This window comes from Echinops telfairi, unplaced genomic scaffold (genome assembly GCF_000313985.2).
Source record: "Echinops telfairi isolate 266 unplaced genomic scaffold, ASM31398v2 ScPeMD7_655;HRSCAF=1070, whole genome shotgun sequence".
Taxonomy (NCBI): domain Eukaryota; kingdom Metazoa; phylum Chordata; class Mammalia; order Afrosoricida; family Tenrecidae; genus Echinops; species Echinops telfairi.
Genome location: NW_022104553.1, coordinates 24,780,300 through 24,793,097, shown reverse-complemented (window position 1 = coordinate 24,793,097; position 12,798 = coordinate 24,780,300). Strand labels below are relative to the sequence as shown.

The 12,798-nt window shown below is 60.4% G+C and overlaps 1 protein-coding gene across 1 annotated transcript in view; it reads left to right on the top strand.

Moving 5' to 3' along the window:
• The window catches only part of ARHGAP35 (Rho GTPase activating protein 35), a 41,705-nt gene extending 34,927 nt beyond the window's left edge, over positions 1 to 6,778 (top strand). The window contains exons 3-6 of the mRNA XM_004710398.2: positions 2,782 to 2,859; positions 3,955 to 4,086; positions 5,238 to 5,343; positions 5,610 to 6,778. Of these exons, the coding sequence (XP_004710455.1) occupies positions 2,782 to 2,859; positions 3,955 to 4,086; positions 5,238 to 5,343; positions 5,610 to 5,967 (674 nt within the window). The 3' untranslated portion in view covers positions 5,968 to 6,778. The remainder of the gene's footprint in view (positions 1 to 2,781; positions 2,860 to 3,954; positions 4,087 to 5,237; positions 5,344 to 5,609) is intronic.
• Positions 6,779 to 12,798: the final 6,020 nt, after the last annotated feature.

Below are 12,798 nucleotides of genomic sequence, written 5' to 3'. Positions count from 1 at the left end.
GGCGTGGGAGCAGGGGTGGGCCAGAGGCAGTGTGTGTTGGGGGGAGAGGGGGTGTCCTGGGTGAGACCCAGATTTGTAGGAAGTCCAGGGCTCTAAGCCTGGGGGCAGGTTGGGCCCCGACCATGATGGTGACCCCCGGCTTCCATGTAAATCAGGGCCTGGAGGGCACGGACCTCTGCCCTTGAGGGAGCTGAGGCGGGGTGATGAGAATGGTGCTGCCGGGGGACCAGGTGCTGGGGAAGGTGTACCTGGGTGCTCACCGACACCCAGTGCCGCTGGCTCTTTGTCTCGCCTGGAGGCCCCTCCCTGTGGCAACACTCACACACACCCCTCAGAGCCCCCTGCCATCGCCTGTGCCAGGGCTTGCCAAGAGCTCTGACAGAGTCACACTTCGGTCCCAGGGGGCCGTGATCTTGGCAGGAGAGCAGCCCTCCCAGCTGTTCACCTTGGCTGTGGGCGCAGGCTGACCCGGTGGGTACTGGGGGGGCGGGGCCGCCCTGAACACACCTCAGGATGGGGTTGTTCTCCAATGTCAGGGTCCCTGGTTTGGCTCCCGGCAAGGTCCAGAAGCCCAGCTTCCCGGCAAATGACAGTCGCCCTCAGGCAGCCACCTAGATGCAGCCAGCTGCTCGAGCCATCTGACGTGCTGTGAGGTTGTCATCCCCTGTCACTCAGCCACACTCAGCCCTGGGTCCCAGGCTGCTGGGTGGGGTTGTGCTAGAGAGCAGGGGCGAGGGCAGGTGCCTTCCCCTCCCCACCACCGAGCTTCCCTGGGGCGGGGACCGGTCAGGGGTCTCAGGCACGGCTCTCGGCCCTCTAAGGGAAGCCATTTTCAGTCCTGGCACCCTGGCGGTGTGGGTGTCAGAAGTGATACAGTGGAGCGTAGCGCTGACTGCACGCGGATCAGAGACACGGGGACTTGGCGCATGGCTGAGCCTCTGAATACAGAGACCCCCTCGGGACAAAGCAGACCTCCCCCATGTCCCCGAGACCAGCCGTCCATCCCCAGGAGAGCGGCCAGCCGCGCCTTCCTCCTGCCACGGAGTCAGTGTGGACTCACAGCGACCCTGTGGGGCAGAGACTGAAACCCAGCCTCCGCAGCAGCTGGTGTTTCCGAGCTGACTTGGGGTTAGCACCTCCGTTCCCATGTGGGCGAGCGGCCTCGAGGAGTTAGTGGGAGGACAGTGTTGACTGGTCATTCTTGGGGCGGCCTCTGCAGAGGCTGTGCTTGGTGGTGGCCGTTTCGCTCCTTGCTTTAATGCACCCTGTTGTGCCTGGCCCTGCCTGTGTCCCCATGGCGGGGGTTGTGGCCCACAGCTGGTCATGGGCTGGGTCTTTCAGGTGACCCAGGCCCTGGGCTGGGTCTTAGCACAAGCCACACCTGCGGGCGGACCAGCTGGGGGTCCCTTCCGGACAGGCTTTGCAGAGAGGGCCTGCCTGTACCCCTAGCAGCAGTCTGAGGAGGGAGGGGGTGAGATGGTGGAGCCGGGTGCAAACCCACGCCTCCCGGTGTGCCACCACCAAGCTCCCCCCACCGCCCCGCTCTGCTGCAGGGCCATGGACAAAAGCTGCCCTCCACCGCCAAGCCCTGTGTGCTGTGGCACTGACCTGGGCCGCGCCTCAAGAAATTGTTGGAGGGCTAAAGTGCTGAGTGTCTGAGTCCAAATATAGAAAGTCACAAATAAGCGAGTCAGAGTTTGTCTTGGAGGAAGCCGAGATTTGCCGCTGGAAGGGAAGCAGCTGACCTGCGGCCGAGGGACAGAGGCGGCTGGGCCACGGCTAGGACCAGAGCCTCGGTTCCCGGGCACAGGCTCCAGCCACGGTCACCACCAGCCTCCTGAGCACCACCTTGGGGGCCAAGTGGGTGGTCCCCAGACCATAGGTCAGCTCCATGGAGACTCTCACCTGCCCCCAGTGCTCGGGGAACAGCTGGGAAAGAAGACGGCACCCTGACCTCCTGGTCCACAGCCCCTCTTAGTAGGGTGCCTGCAGGGCCCCTCCAGAAACAGGGAGCCTCTGGCTCTGCCTCCCAAGGAGAGGAGAGGGCTGTGAGCGCCTCAGCTACAGTGCGGGGGTCCTGTGTGCTCAGCAGCCTGCACACCAGTTTGCAGGGCTTTGCTCTCTGTTCCCGGCCGGTCACCTGCCACACACGCCTGTCCTCGTGGTTGGAGCAGTTGAAGCCACAGGCTGCCGGGGTGACCAGCCGGGCCTGTGTGCTGTGCCTCCCGGGCCTGTTCCCTCTCGATGCCGACTCAGCAGGGCTCGGAGGGACGGGCTGGAACAGTTAGCCCCTAAGGGGTACCATACAGGAGCAGACAGCCTCGTCGTCCCTCCTCAGAGCAGCTGGAGGGTTTGAACCGCCGACTCGACAGCTCCCCTGGGCTCCGGGGTGAGAGGGACAGACCAGAGAGTGTCTCTGCCTCTACCGTGTTTTCTCACAGGAGGTTCAAGAGCACACCTCAGACTGGGGACAAAGTGACCTTGAGCTGATATACTAAGTAGTACTGATTTTTAGCAGAAAAGCATATTTTAAATTTGCCTAAGGGAAAAAGAAAACTGGAGGGAAATGGATTGAAGCATCTAGAAAAGCCCTGGGATGGGGGCGGGGTGGTGGTTCATCACGTCTCCTGGAGGGAGGCCCTCCGGCAAGTCTGTCTGTGCCGCCGCCCCCCCTCCCCTGGCACCCGACTCCAGTAGGGAGGCCCTGTGGCACCTCCTGTCCGTCTGTGCCCCCACCCCAGTCCAGTCCCGCTCTGAGCCCACCCTGTTCTCCCTCCGCAGGTCTGAGCACCGAGGGCATCTACCGAGTCAGCGGGAACAAGTCCGAGATGGAGAGCCTCCAGAGACAGTTTGACCAAGGTAAGGCAGCCCCGGGCTGCGCAAGGGACAATCGCAGAAGGCCAGCTTCCCACATGTGGCGACCATCTGTCACCTCGCTTCCCGCCATCATTCTGTCCCAGCAGCCCTCCTGGCCTGCTCGGCTGCCACCCCTCCCCACCCACAGGTTAGAGCTGTCCTCTGGCCCCTGCCCCACAGGCAGATGCCAGCCTCTCTGCTGGCCCTGTCACCTGGGCCCCATGGTGCTGCGGTGCGGGGGAGCCCCTCGTCGCCGGGACATGGGACTGGAGCCTGAACTCGCCTATGGCCCCCACCATCAGGAGCTGGTGGCCCCCCTCCCGAGAGGCCTGTGGCCTAGGCGGCCCCGTTCATGGCCAGTGGCTCTCACAGCAGACGGGGCCTGTGCCTGCCCAGGCTGTGTGCAGAAAACCGGGCCCAGCCGGACGCCAGCGCCCCAGTCCAGCTACAGGCAGGCGTCCTGGTCACCCTGGCACGTGCCTCCCACCACCGACAGGCCTGCTCGTCTGGGCTGGGCAGTGCCGGGCAGCCCGCCAGGCCCTCCCTGCTGTCCGAGTTGGGTTGAGACAGCCCGATGGGGCCAGGGCTGCAAGCCGGGCCACAGGCAGCCCTGTCGCTCTCCCTCCTGGGACCAGCCACACCGTGCGGTGGGAAGCACCCACTACCAGTCAGGGGCTACACTCCAGGTGGTAGGACCTCAGGACACTTTGGAAGCAGGCAGACACCATGACCCAAGTCTGGATCAGCCTGCTGGCTGCATACGACCCCCAGCGGGAGCAGGGAACGCATCACCTTCACCCTCGCGAGGCAGGAAGCGTAAGGCCCAATGAGGGGGGAGCCACTGCCTGGGTGTGCATAGCTCTATGGTGCCTTCCCCCACCCCAAAAGTGGACATGGGCAGGTGGTTTCTGAAGAGCCGGGGTGCCTGCATCTGTGGGAAGACAGATGCCCGAGGTTGGAGTGGGGAGAGCGAGAAGGTGGAGGCCCGGGTCTGGGCTGCGTCCCTCTTCCCCGAGGGAGGGGACTGAGGAGGGGGTGGGTGTTGGGGTGCCCAGGGGTCGGAGGGGTCGGCTGCCTCACGAGGTCCCCCTTCCTCAGACCACAACTTGGACCTGGCGGAAAAGGACTTCACCGTGAACACGGTGGCCGGAGCCATGAAGAGCTTCTTCTCGGAGCTGCCTGACCCGCTGGTCCCCTACAGCATGCAGATCGACCTGGTGGAGGCCCACAGTGAGTGTCCCGGGCACACCAGCTGCTGCCCTGCTTGCCCGCAGGGTCTGGGGCTGAGGGGATGTAGCTGTCTGGGATCAGTGTTCTGAGCAGGGCCGCCGGGCTGCCTGCTGTGGAGTTCGTCTTTGCTGGGCGCCACCTAGCGGCGGGCAGCGCCCCTGCACCTGCAGAGCCCCATTGTTTCTAGGGCCTTGTGTGCAGGGGAGGGGGTGGGAGGGCAGGAGCCTGCCGCTCCCCGGGGAAAGGCTGGGAGTCTTCCCTGTGTTCTGTGTTACCCACCCACCCACCCAGCCAGCCCCTGCCAGCCAGCAGTCAGAGGGCCCTGCACCAGCCAGGCAAATGTAAACAGGTCCCTGGCTGTGTCCCATGTCCACGCAACTTGTCCCACTCTCTCCACGTACCTGAGAGGATGGGGTGGAGGTGCCTGGTGTGCCCGGGATGCGGTGTTCCTGCTTGTGTCCTTGGGCGCAGCTGTCGGGGTTTGGGCCCACCCAGGGCGCTGCGGAAGAAAGTCCTGACAGTGGGCATCTGCAACATGCTATTCTAAGGCTCCTGCCACGTGCGAGGGATGCTGGGAGACAGCGGGGGAGTCGCCTCAGCTGAAGCCCCCCGGTCATCGTGTCAGGCCAGGCAGTGGTCCTAGGGCCTGGTGTGAGACTGCGGTCAGGGGTGCAGGGGAGGCCCAGTGTCTGGGCAGGCCGGCGGAGGGAGACGTGGCTTCGGGGGATGGTCTTGGAGCCTGGAGTCCCAGTCACCACTGTAGGATGACCTGCCCCCGACCAGGCAGATGGGTCAGCAAAACGTGCTGGGGCCGCTTCTGGGCTGATTCTGTCTGGGATCAGCAAGGCCTAGCTGGCGCTGGCCTGGCATCCGCATGCTGCCATGGCCACCGGCCCATTAGGATTCTGTTGGGCACAGACCCCCTGCAGTTTCCACTGGCCCCACCACACAGACTCAGGCATCAGGAAAGGGCAGGCCCCGTCTTCCCCAGTCAGCTTTCCGCTCTGGGATCCTGTTTCCAGGGTCAGCCAGTCGGGCAGAGGAGAGTCCCACGGGGCCCCATCCGGTGGCCCCGCAGTGCACACCTGCCCAAGTGGCCACCGCCGTCCACTCCCCACCGAGGGACGTCAGTGTTGGCCTTTCTCCCACAGAAATCAACGACCGGGAGCAGAAGCTGCACGCCCTCAAGGAGGTGCTGAAGAAGTTCCCGCGGGAGAACCACGAGGTCTTCAAATACGTCATCTCACACCTGAACAAGTACGGCCCGCCCTTAGCCTCCACTCACCAGGGCTCCGGTTCTCCGGGTGGGAGGGATGCTTCCCCAACTCTGAGCACCCCCAGTCACCTGCCCATCCGAGTCAGGGTGGCCGGTGGGGGGCCAGGCCCTGCCCAGGCCTCCAGCCTCCAGGCCTGTGTTGTGTCCCCAAGTGGCCAGCCCTCCCCAGCCAGCTGGGCGCAGAGGGTGGGGTTGTGGGGGTGGAGTTGGCAGTGAGCGTGCTGACCGGGCACTCGTGTCCCCGCAGGGTCAGCCACAACAACAAGGTGAATCTCATGACCAGCGAGAACCTCTCCATCTGCTTCTGGCCCACGCTCATGCGACCGGACTTCAGCACCATGGACGCGCTGACGGCCACGCGCACCTACCAGACAATCATCGAGCTCTTCATCCAGCAGTGCCCCTTCTTCTTCCACAACCGGCCCCTCGGCGAGCCCGCCGGCGCCCCGCCCAGCTCCCCCTCCAGCCTGGCTGCCACCGTGCCCTTCCTCACCTCCACGCCCGTCCCCACCCAGCCCTCACCCCCACAGTCGCCCCCACCCACCCCCCAGTCCCCGCTGCAGCCCCTGCTGCCTGCACAGCTCCAGGCCGAGCACACGCTGTGAGCGGGGCTGCGCTGCTCAAGCACCTCCTTCTCCGCGCAGACGGCCGCGGGCCTGGTCTCGCACAGACCACCCAGGGCCTGCCAACCAGCCGAGGACCTGCCCTTTGCCCTGGACCCCTCTGAGGAACCCCCCAGGCCTCGCTGACCGTGCAGAGCCACAGGGCGCCGGGCGGGCTGTTGCCCCGAAGAGAACGTGTCCCCCCCACTTTGTCTTCTCCCACCCCGTGTCTGTACCCTGGCCAGGGCTGGGCCTGCTTGACCACCCAGTGTGCTCCCCACCAGGCACGGTGCTGAGTGTCAGCCCGGCCCCCGGACACAGCCGTGGACAGCCGAGGGAGTACTGGAGGAGCGGCGGGAGCCTCCCCCCCACCCCACCCCCACCAGTCTGAGAGGAAAAGGACAAACAGCCCCAGCTGGGGATGGACGGACGGATGGGGCAGTGGGTACCAGCTCTCCCCTGCCCCACAGGACAGCACTGAGCCCTTGCTGGGGGGCTGCCAGAAACACTACATAATTGTGAAACACTAGTGTGAGTGAGTGAACGAGCGACCCTGTGGGAGCAAGTGTGAGCGCGTGTGTGCACGAATGGACCTGGGGCAGGACCAGGGGGCTCCATGCAGGCTCTTTTTCCCTGCCAGTGACGGGGTGGAGGTCTCTGGGTGTTGTTCAGGGAACCCGGACCCTCCTACCCCCACAGTGGTGGTCTCTGGCTGTCACTGCCTGCAGGTCACTCACTGCTGCCCTCCTGTGGCCTTGCTCAGCCCTTCCTGAGAAGTGACCGTCCCCTCAGCTTCCTGGCGCCCCCCCCCCCCCCCCCCCCCCCCCCCCCCCCCCCCCCCTTCAGTGCACACAGGAGCCCCACAGCCAGTCTCACCCCAAGGAGTTCACACCCAGGTCCCCTCGCCTGAGGGAGGCGGGTCTCTTTGCACTTTAAGCAGCAGCATGTGGGGCTGTCTGGGGACAGGGTGTTCAGTCACTACAGTCACATAGCCCACCGCCTGCCCCCAAGAGCTGCCCCATCCCCACGGCCCACTCTCCTAAAGATCAGGCTCTCTGGCTGCCCTGCAGCTGGGCATATATCCCTGTGGACACCAGGCAAGGTGCTCGGGAAAACTAAGGGACCCCTCCATGTCTGCCTCACCGCCTCTAAGACCAGTTACACCGACCCAAGGTACAGGCACGCTTACCTCAGGCACCAGGTGGGTGCCAAGGTGGGGCACGTGTAGCCTTCCCGAGCTCTGGGACCCAGGCAGCCAGGGGGCAGCCCCTCGTAGCCCCCCCTCCTTTCCCGGGTCCTGCCAACCCACTGCTGTCAACTCCCAGGGACTGGCCAGTGTGGGCAGGCGCTAACACTGCCACCAGCTGGCACCTGGGCCAGGGCCCTACACGCGCTCACCCGCATGGACACACCGGCCGTCTCCTGCCTCTGTTCAGGCCTGTGGCCACCTCACTGGGTGGATAGAAACCCCCTGGCTCTGTGACATCGGAGGGTCACATGTAGGACAGGGTGCACACACACCTGGAGACCACACGGAGGGGGCTGTTCTGCATGTGTTCGCCAGGCAGGGAGGAGGAGCTGCACCCACACTGAACCCCACCCCACCCACCCCTGAGAGCAAGCTGGGGTCAGGGCGGCAGAAATCGCGTCCCCTCCCTCCTGCTGCTGTCACCAGCTGGTCTTGGCCTTGGACCAGGAGGTGGCCAGGGCCCGCAGGGACATCAGGCCATAGGCAAAGTGCTACTCGTGTCTGTGCAGGGCCACCAGCCCCGCCCCAAGGAGGACACGTCATCACTTCATCCCCTGCCAACACTGCCCGGGTCTCCGGAGGCAGAATCTCCATGGACGGCTGGTGTCCCGTGCCGCTTGCTGGGGACAGCGCCCTGAGGTGTTGGCAGCCCCAGACCGGAGAGAGGCTGTTGGTCAGGACACCCCCTGCTGCGTGTGGGACCAGCCTCGGGTTCCTCAGTGGTCACCCAGGTGCCGTGGCACATGCTACCCAGACTTATGGCTTATGTATCAGGGGCCTGCCAGCCACCCGCCAGGGACCAGGGGTTGGAGGTTGCCCCGCCCGTTGCTTGGCAGGTACAAGCCACTCGATTGTGCGAAGTGGAAAGGGAACAGGAAGACAGACACCCCCCACACACTTGGAGAGCAGGCCTGCCTCCGCCGCCCACCACCACCGGTGTCCCTCAGCAGTCACGACAGGGCCTAAGTTATTGTATGCGCTCAGAGAACCGTGTGCCCGTGTACAGTCAACAAAGGCAATGTCTGGGAATAAAACGTGTTTGAAAAGTTCGGGATAGTGCTGCTGCCAGCTTATTTTTCTGGTACTTGTATTTTCACATGTTAAATGACCTTTATATGTTGGATTAACAAAAATATTTCGCGTTTCCTGAGGGTGAGGCAGGGGCACGGGGAGGAAGCCAACCTGGAACCTGGTGGTGGTGGGAGCCGCAGAGGGAGTCGGCCCGGGCCACGCGTGCGTGGTTCCGGTGGGCGGCCGGCGGCCGAAGTACAACCGTCTTTACCTTGTGTCTTAGGGGCTCTTAACCGGGACGTCGTCTAGTGGGTGTTAGGAATGTTTGCTTACGTTTCCCAGATTTCCTTTGGACACGTGGGCTTGTCCAGGCCTCCCGCCGGATCTTAGTGCATGGGCAGCCGGCCCAGGGCTGCGGCATCTCGGACTGCTGAGGTGTTTCACGTTTGGTTTTGTTTTTTAAAATCGTGTATTTGCTACAAAGTATTGTACTTGTCTCAATGGGAATGGTGTAAGAAAAAAAAGAAAAAACAAAACAAAAAAAAACCCTGAAAAGGCCTTATGTGATATGTATCATAGTTAATAAATCAATCTTATTTAAAAAAAAGGAAATAAAAAACGACACCAGAGGTGTGAAGCTGGGGGCCCTCCCCCTAGAGTCATCAGGCCTGGTCCCTTCCCCCCTCCCTGCAGACCCAGCGAGGTGGGGGTGGGGGGAGGATGCCAAGGCTGGACCCACTGCGACCCCTACCCTCTACGAGACATCTGACCCTGCCATCCAGGTTGACGCTTTGAAACGTCGAGATCACCTGCTTCCTTCCTTTGGAGAACAAGCCTGCCCCTCACCGCACCTACGGCCCCCTCCTAAAGCCACCCCTCCCCGCCCAGCCACCATAAACGACTTCAAGAAAAAACTCACCACCGCCGTGGAGCTGGTTCTAACTCATCGTGACCCCGGAGCACAGGGTGGACCTGCCCTTGCCGGTTTCTGAAACCACTCGCAAGAACCCTTGCCATTCCCCAGCAAGTAATTTGCAACGGCTGACCTCCCAACTAGCAGCCCAAAGACTAACCCACGGCGTTAGGAGCAGTTCTGATGAGCTGGCAGACTCCCCCCACCCTCTTAACTGGCCTCCCACCTTCCATCCTGCCACTTCCAATCCATCCTGACACCCCAAACTTATCCTGAAAGGACTTGGGTTTGCACGGAACTAACTAGTCAGCTCCCCCCTTTCTGGGCCTGTAGCAGGCATGTCTAGTTGATCACAGCACTGCCTCCCACCAAGCTCAGTGCCCCTCAAGGCAGCCATGACCAATCCATCTGAACCGTTTCCCCAACGTGGCAGCCCTTGCCACAAACTGTCCAGCCAAGCACTGGGTCACCACCACAGAGGGTGGCCATCCAGCCCCTCCCCCACACCCCTCTCAGACACTGGTGGCTGTTTCCTGATCTAAGCCAGACTACCTAGAAATACCCACCACATGCACACACACACACCGCGCCCCCCACCCCCAGCTTTCTCTGTTCCCCTGCACTCACTATTCAGGTGCTAAGGGCCAGACTCTACATGAATTCCCTAAATACTTCAGGTCTCTGTCTCCCTCCCGCTCCCCTCTGCATATCTGTACATGTTCTGACTTAACCTCTGAACTTCAGTGGAGTTGTGACTCTTGACCACTGTCCGCCCACGTTGGGAGATAGGAGGGGGCGGGTCCCATGGCTCCCCAGCATGTCACCCCTGTATCTGACAGGGTCCCTCGTGGCAGTCAGCTTGTATATACGGTGGTCTCCTTCTTGCCTCTGACCTGAATCTGTATGCCAGACTCTCCCACGTGACTCCAGCCCAGCCACCAGCGTCCACCTTCCCACGTGTCTCCCAAGGTAACCGCAGTGCCACATCCCCAGGACCGAGTTCCTGCTGCTGCTCCGGACCCCACCCATCCCCTGCCCCATTGCACCCAGCCCACCCCCACCACCGCCCACCTAGCCCTCAAACCTCACTGTCCTCCACGGCCCGAGGGACCTCTTGCCCAGCCTCCTGGACCCCCAGGCCTTTAGCCTGGCCCCTAGGGAAGCTTCACATGTGCACATCAGCCCCTCCCTCAAATCCAGAGCTGCCCACTGCCCTTGGAGAGAAACCAGAGCTTCCCAGGGGCGGAGCTCCCTCCCGGCTGTAACTTGGACCCTGCCACGAAGCCACTCTGCTCTGTCGTGGGTGGAAAGGGGCACATTACATCCCGCGGATCTGCATCCCAGCCTTCGCAGTATGTGGCCAGCCTGGTCATTTCGGCCCTGACTGTCCTTACTTCTCCACGTGCCGTCCTTCTCTGCACTCTGCCCTGCAGAGCTGGCCACACGCCCTGACTCCCCACCAGCCTACCCCATGCAGGCCCTTTGCACCTGCTGTCCCTTCTGCCCTGGCGGCGTAGTGACTAAAGCGTTGGACCACTGACAACAAGGTTGGCGGTTCAAACACACCTGCCACTCCTTGGGGAAAAAGATGCTCCCATGCAGATTCACAGCTTCGCCGACCTAATCCAGTTCTGACTAGATCTTACTGTCTGTCTCTCTCTCAGCCTGGGCCAGACCCTGCCCTCCCAGAACTGACATCCAAGTGGACAAGCAACCAAATAAATCTCTACCAAGTGGACCCAGCCTTCCCCTCATTCAAGGGGTTGTGGGTCTGTAAACTGGCTCAGGTCTGGGAATTGATTGAGTGATCGTGACTGTCTATTCTGCTGTTCACCTGATCTACCATTCTTCTGCCTGTAGAGATCACGTAAATATTTAGTAGGTTTCCCATCTATTTCACTCCTAGGGACACCGTGGCTAAATAGCCAATGCCGTAAGTCCACATGAGACAGGTTGCTTTGATTGTTGTCTATTATAACCACGCCCACCCTGTCTCTGTTGATTCAGTGCTGACACCTGCCCTCTACCACCACGGGGACCAATCAGCCCCATTGTGGGCAAATGATGGAGTCCGCTTAGGGCAGTGCCCACTGTTAATCCTGGTGCACATAAAACAGCAATCACAGGAGTCTCCAGAGGCCACCTGATAGTCCATGCTTCATTGAACCAACCAAATAAAGAATTCGATCTTCTCTTAGCCTCTCTCTCGCAGAGACATTGAAAGAAGAGTCTGTGCTTAGGGACCCCATATCCAGCAACTCAGACTGGTCTAATGTTACATGCCTTGCACCGTATCCCACACCCTTCATTACCACTCCCAGGGATATTCCCCAGGCTTCTGCTTGTACGTATTAGAAAATTCAAACAGATCTTTATGAGTATAGCATACTACTTCCTCAGTAACCATTGGAACGTCACCTTTAGGATAAGGTGACCAGATTTTAACATTGGTAAAGCGGGACACCATTGATAAAACCCATATCCCAGCGAAATAGCCGAAAACCGTATACCCTAGCTTGTCATGCATTCTTTCCAAGAATCGGACTTTTTTAAAACGCCGTGGGACGCGGGACAAATTGTTAAAAATTGGGACTGTCCCGCCAAAAGCGGGATGTCTGGAACTTTCTGAGACTTGATACTAGTTACAGGTCTAGAGGGAATAATGGGTGATAGGGGTGTTTCCTGGGTGCTCTCAGCAATATCTTGTAAAGCATCTCCCCTAGGCAATGCTACCAATGCAGCCCCACCTGGGATTGCAGCTTGAACAGGTTGGTTCATCTGCTCACCTGTGAGTTGTTTTACTGATAGTGGATTCATCCCCTCACCTGGGAGGGGTGGATCTATTGACTGGGGTGGCTCAACGGACTCTAGGGGCTCAATATCCTCTTCTGGATCATCAGCCCATATGTCCCCATCCATGTTTCAGGATTCCATTTCTTCCCATCAATGCCCTTACGTTAATATCAGACACCGTTCTAGACCTGCAGTTCAGCTGACGCTGTAATTCAGCTACTGCTCTGATGAGACTCTGGATGTGGTTTTCGGCAATGTCAGCTCTATTCCTAGAGGAGGGAAGACTCTCCTTTGTAGCACCTGCAGAAACTTTCAGGTCTGTTACTCAGCACTTGAGAGGTGCTTCTGAGGTTCTGAGATTAACCCTTTCCTTGATCACATTTTCTGTTGTAAGGAGGACCAGCCAACCAGCTTCCCTATACTTCTCGTCCTGACAGAACTGCTGGAAAATATCAAACACACGCTCACCCAGAGCCTCTCCCCTCACCAGCACTTCGTCTATTGGTGATACTGTGGATATGAGCTTTGCTACTTCACACCGTGCATGAACACCACCCTCTCTAGTACGAGTGGCAGATTTATCCACATCTTGAGGGGTAGAGGTAGCATTATCAGTGGGGTTGAGCCTAATCAGGCTGGAGAGCCAAGTTGAGAAGCCCATATTTATGATCTTGTTTCTCCAGAACCACTCCCAGTACCAATTATGTTCGGCAGGGTTCTCTGGAGAAACAAAACCAAGACACTTAGGATTATATATATATATGTATACAGCACAAAGGAATATAACAGCTAATTAGTCCACCCAGTAGTACCGAGGGTTCAGTTCACCTCACAAGGGCTCCTGGATCCAAGGTCAAGGAAGCAGACA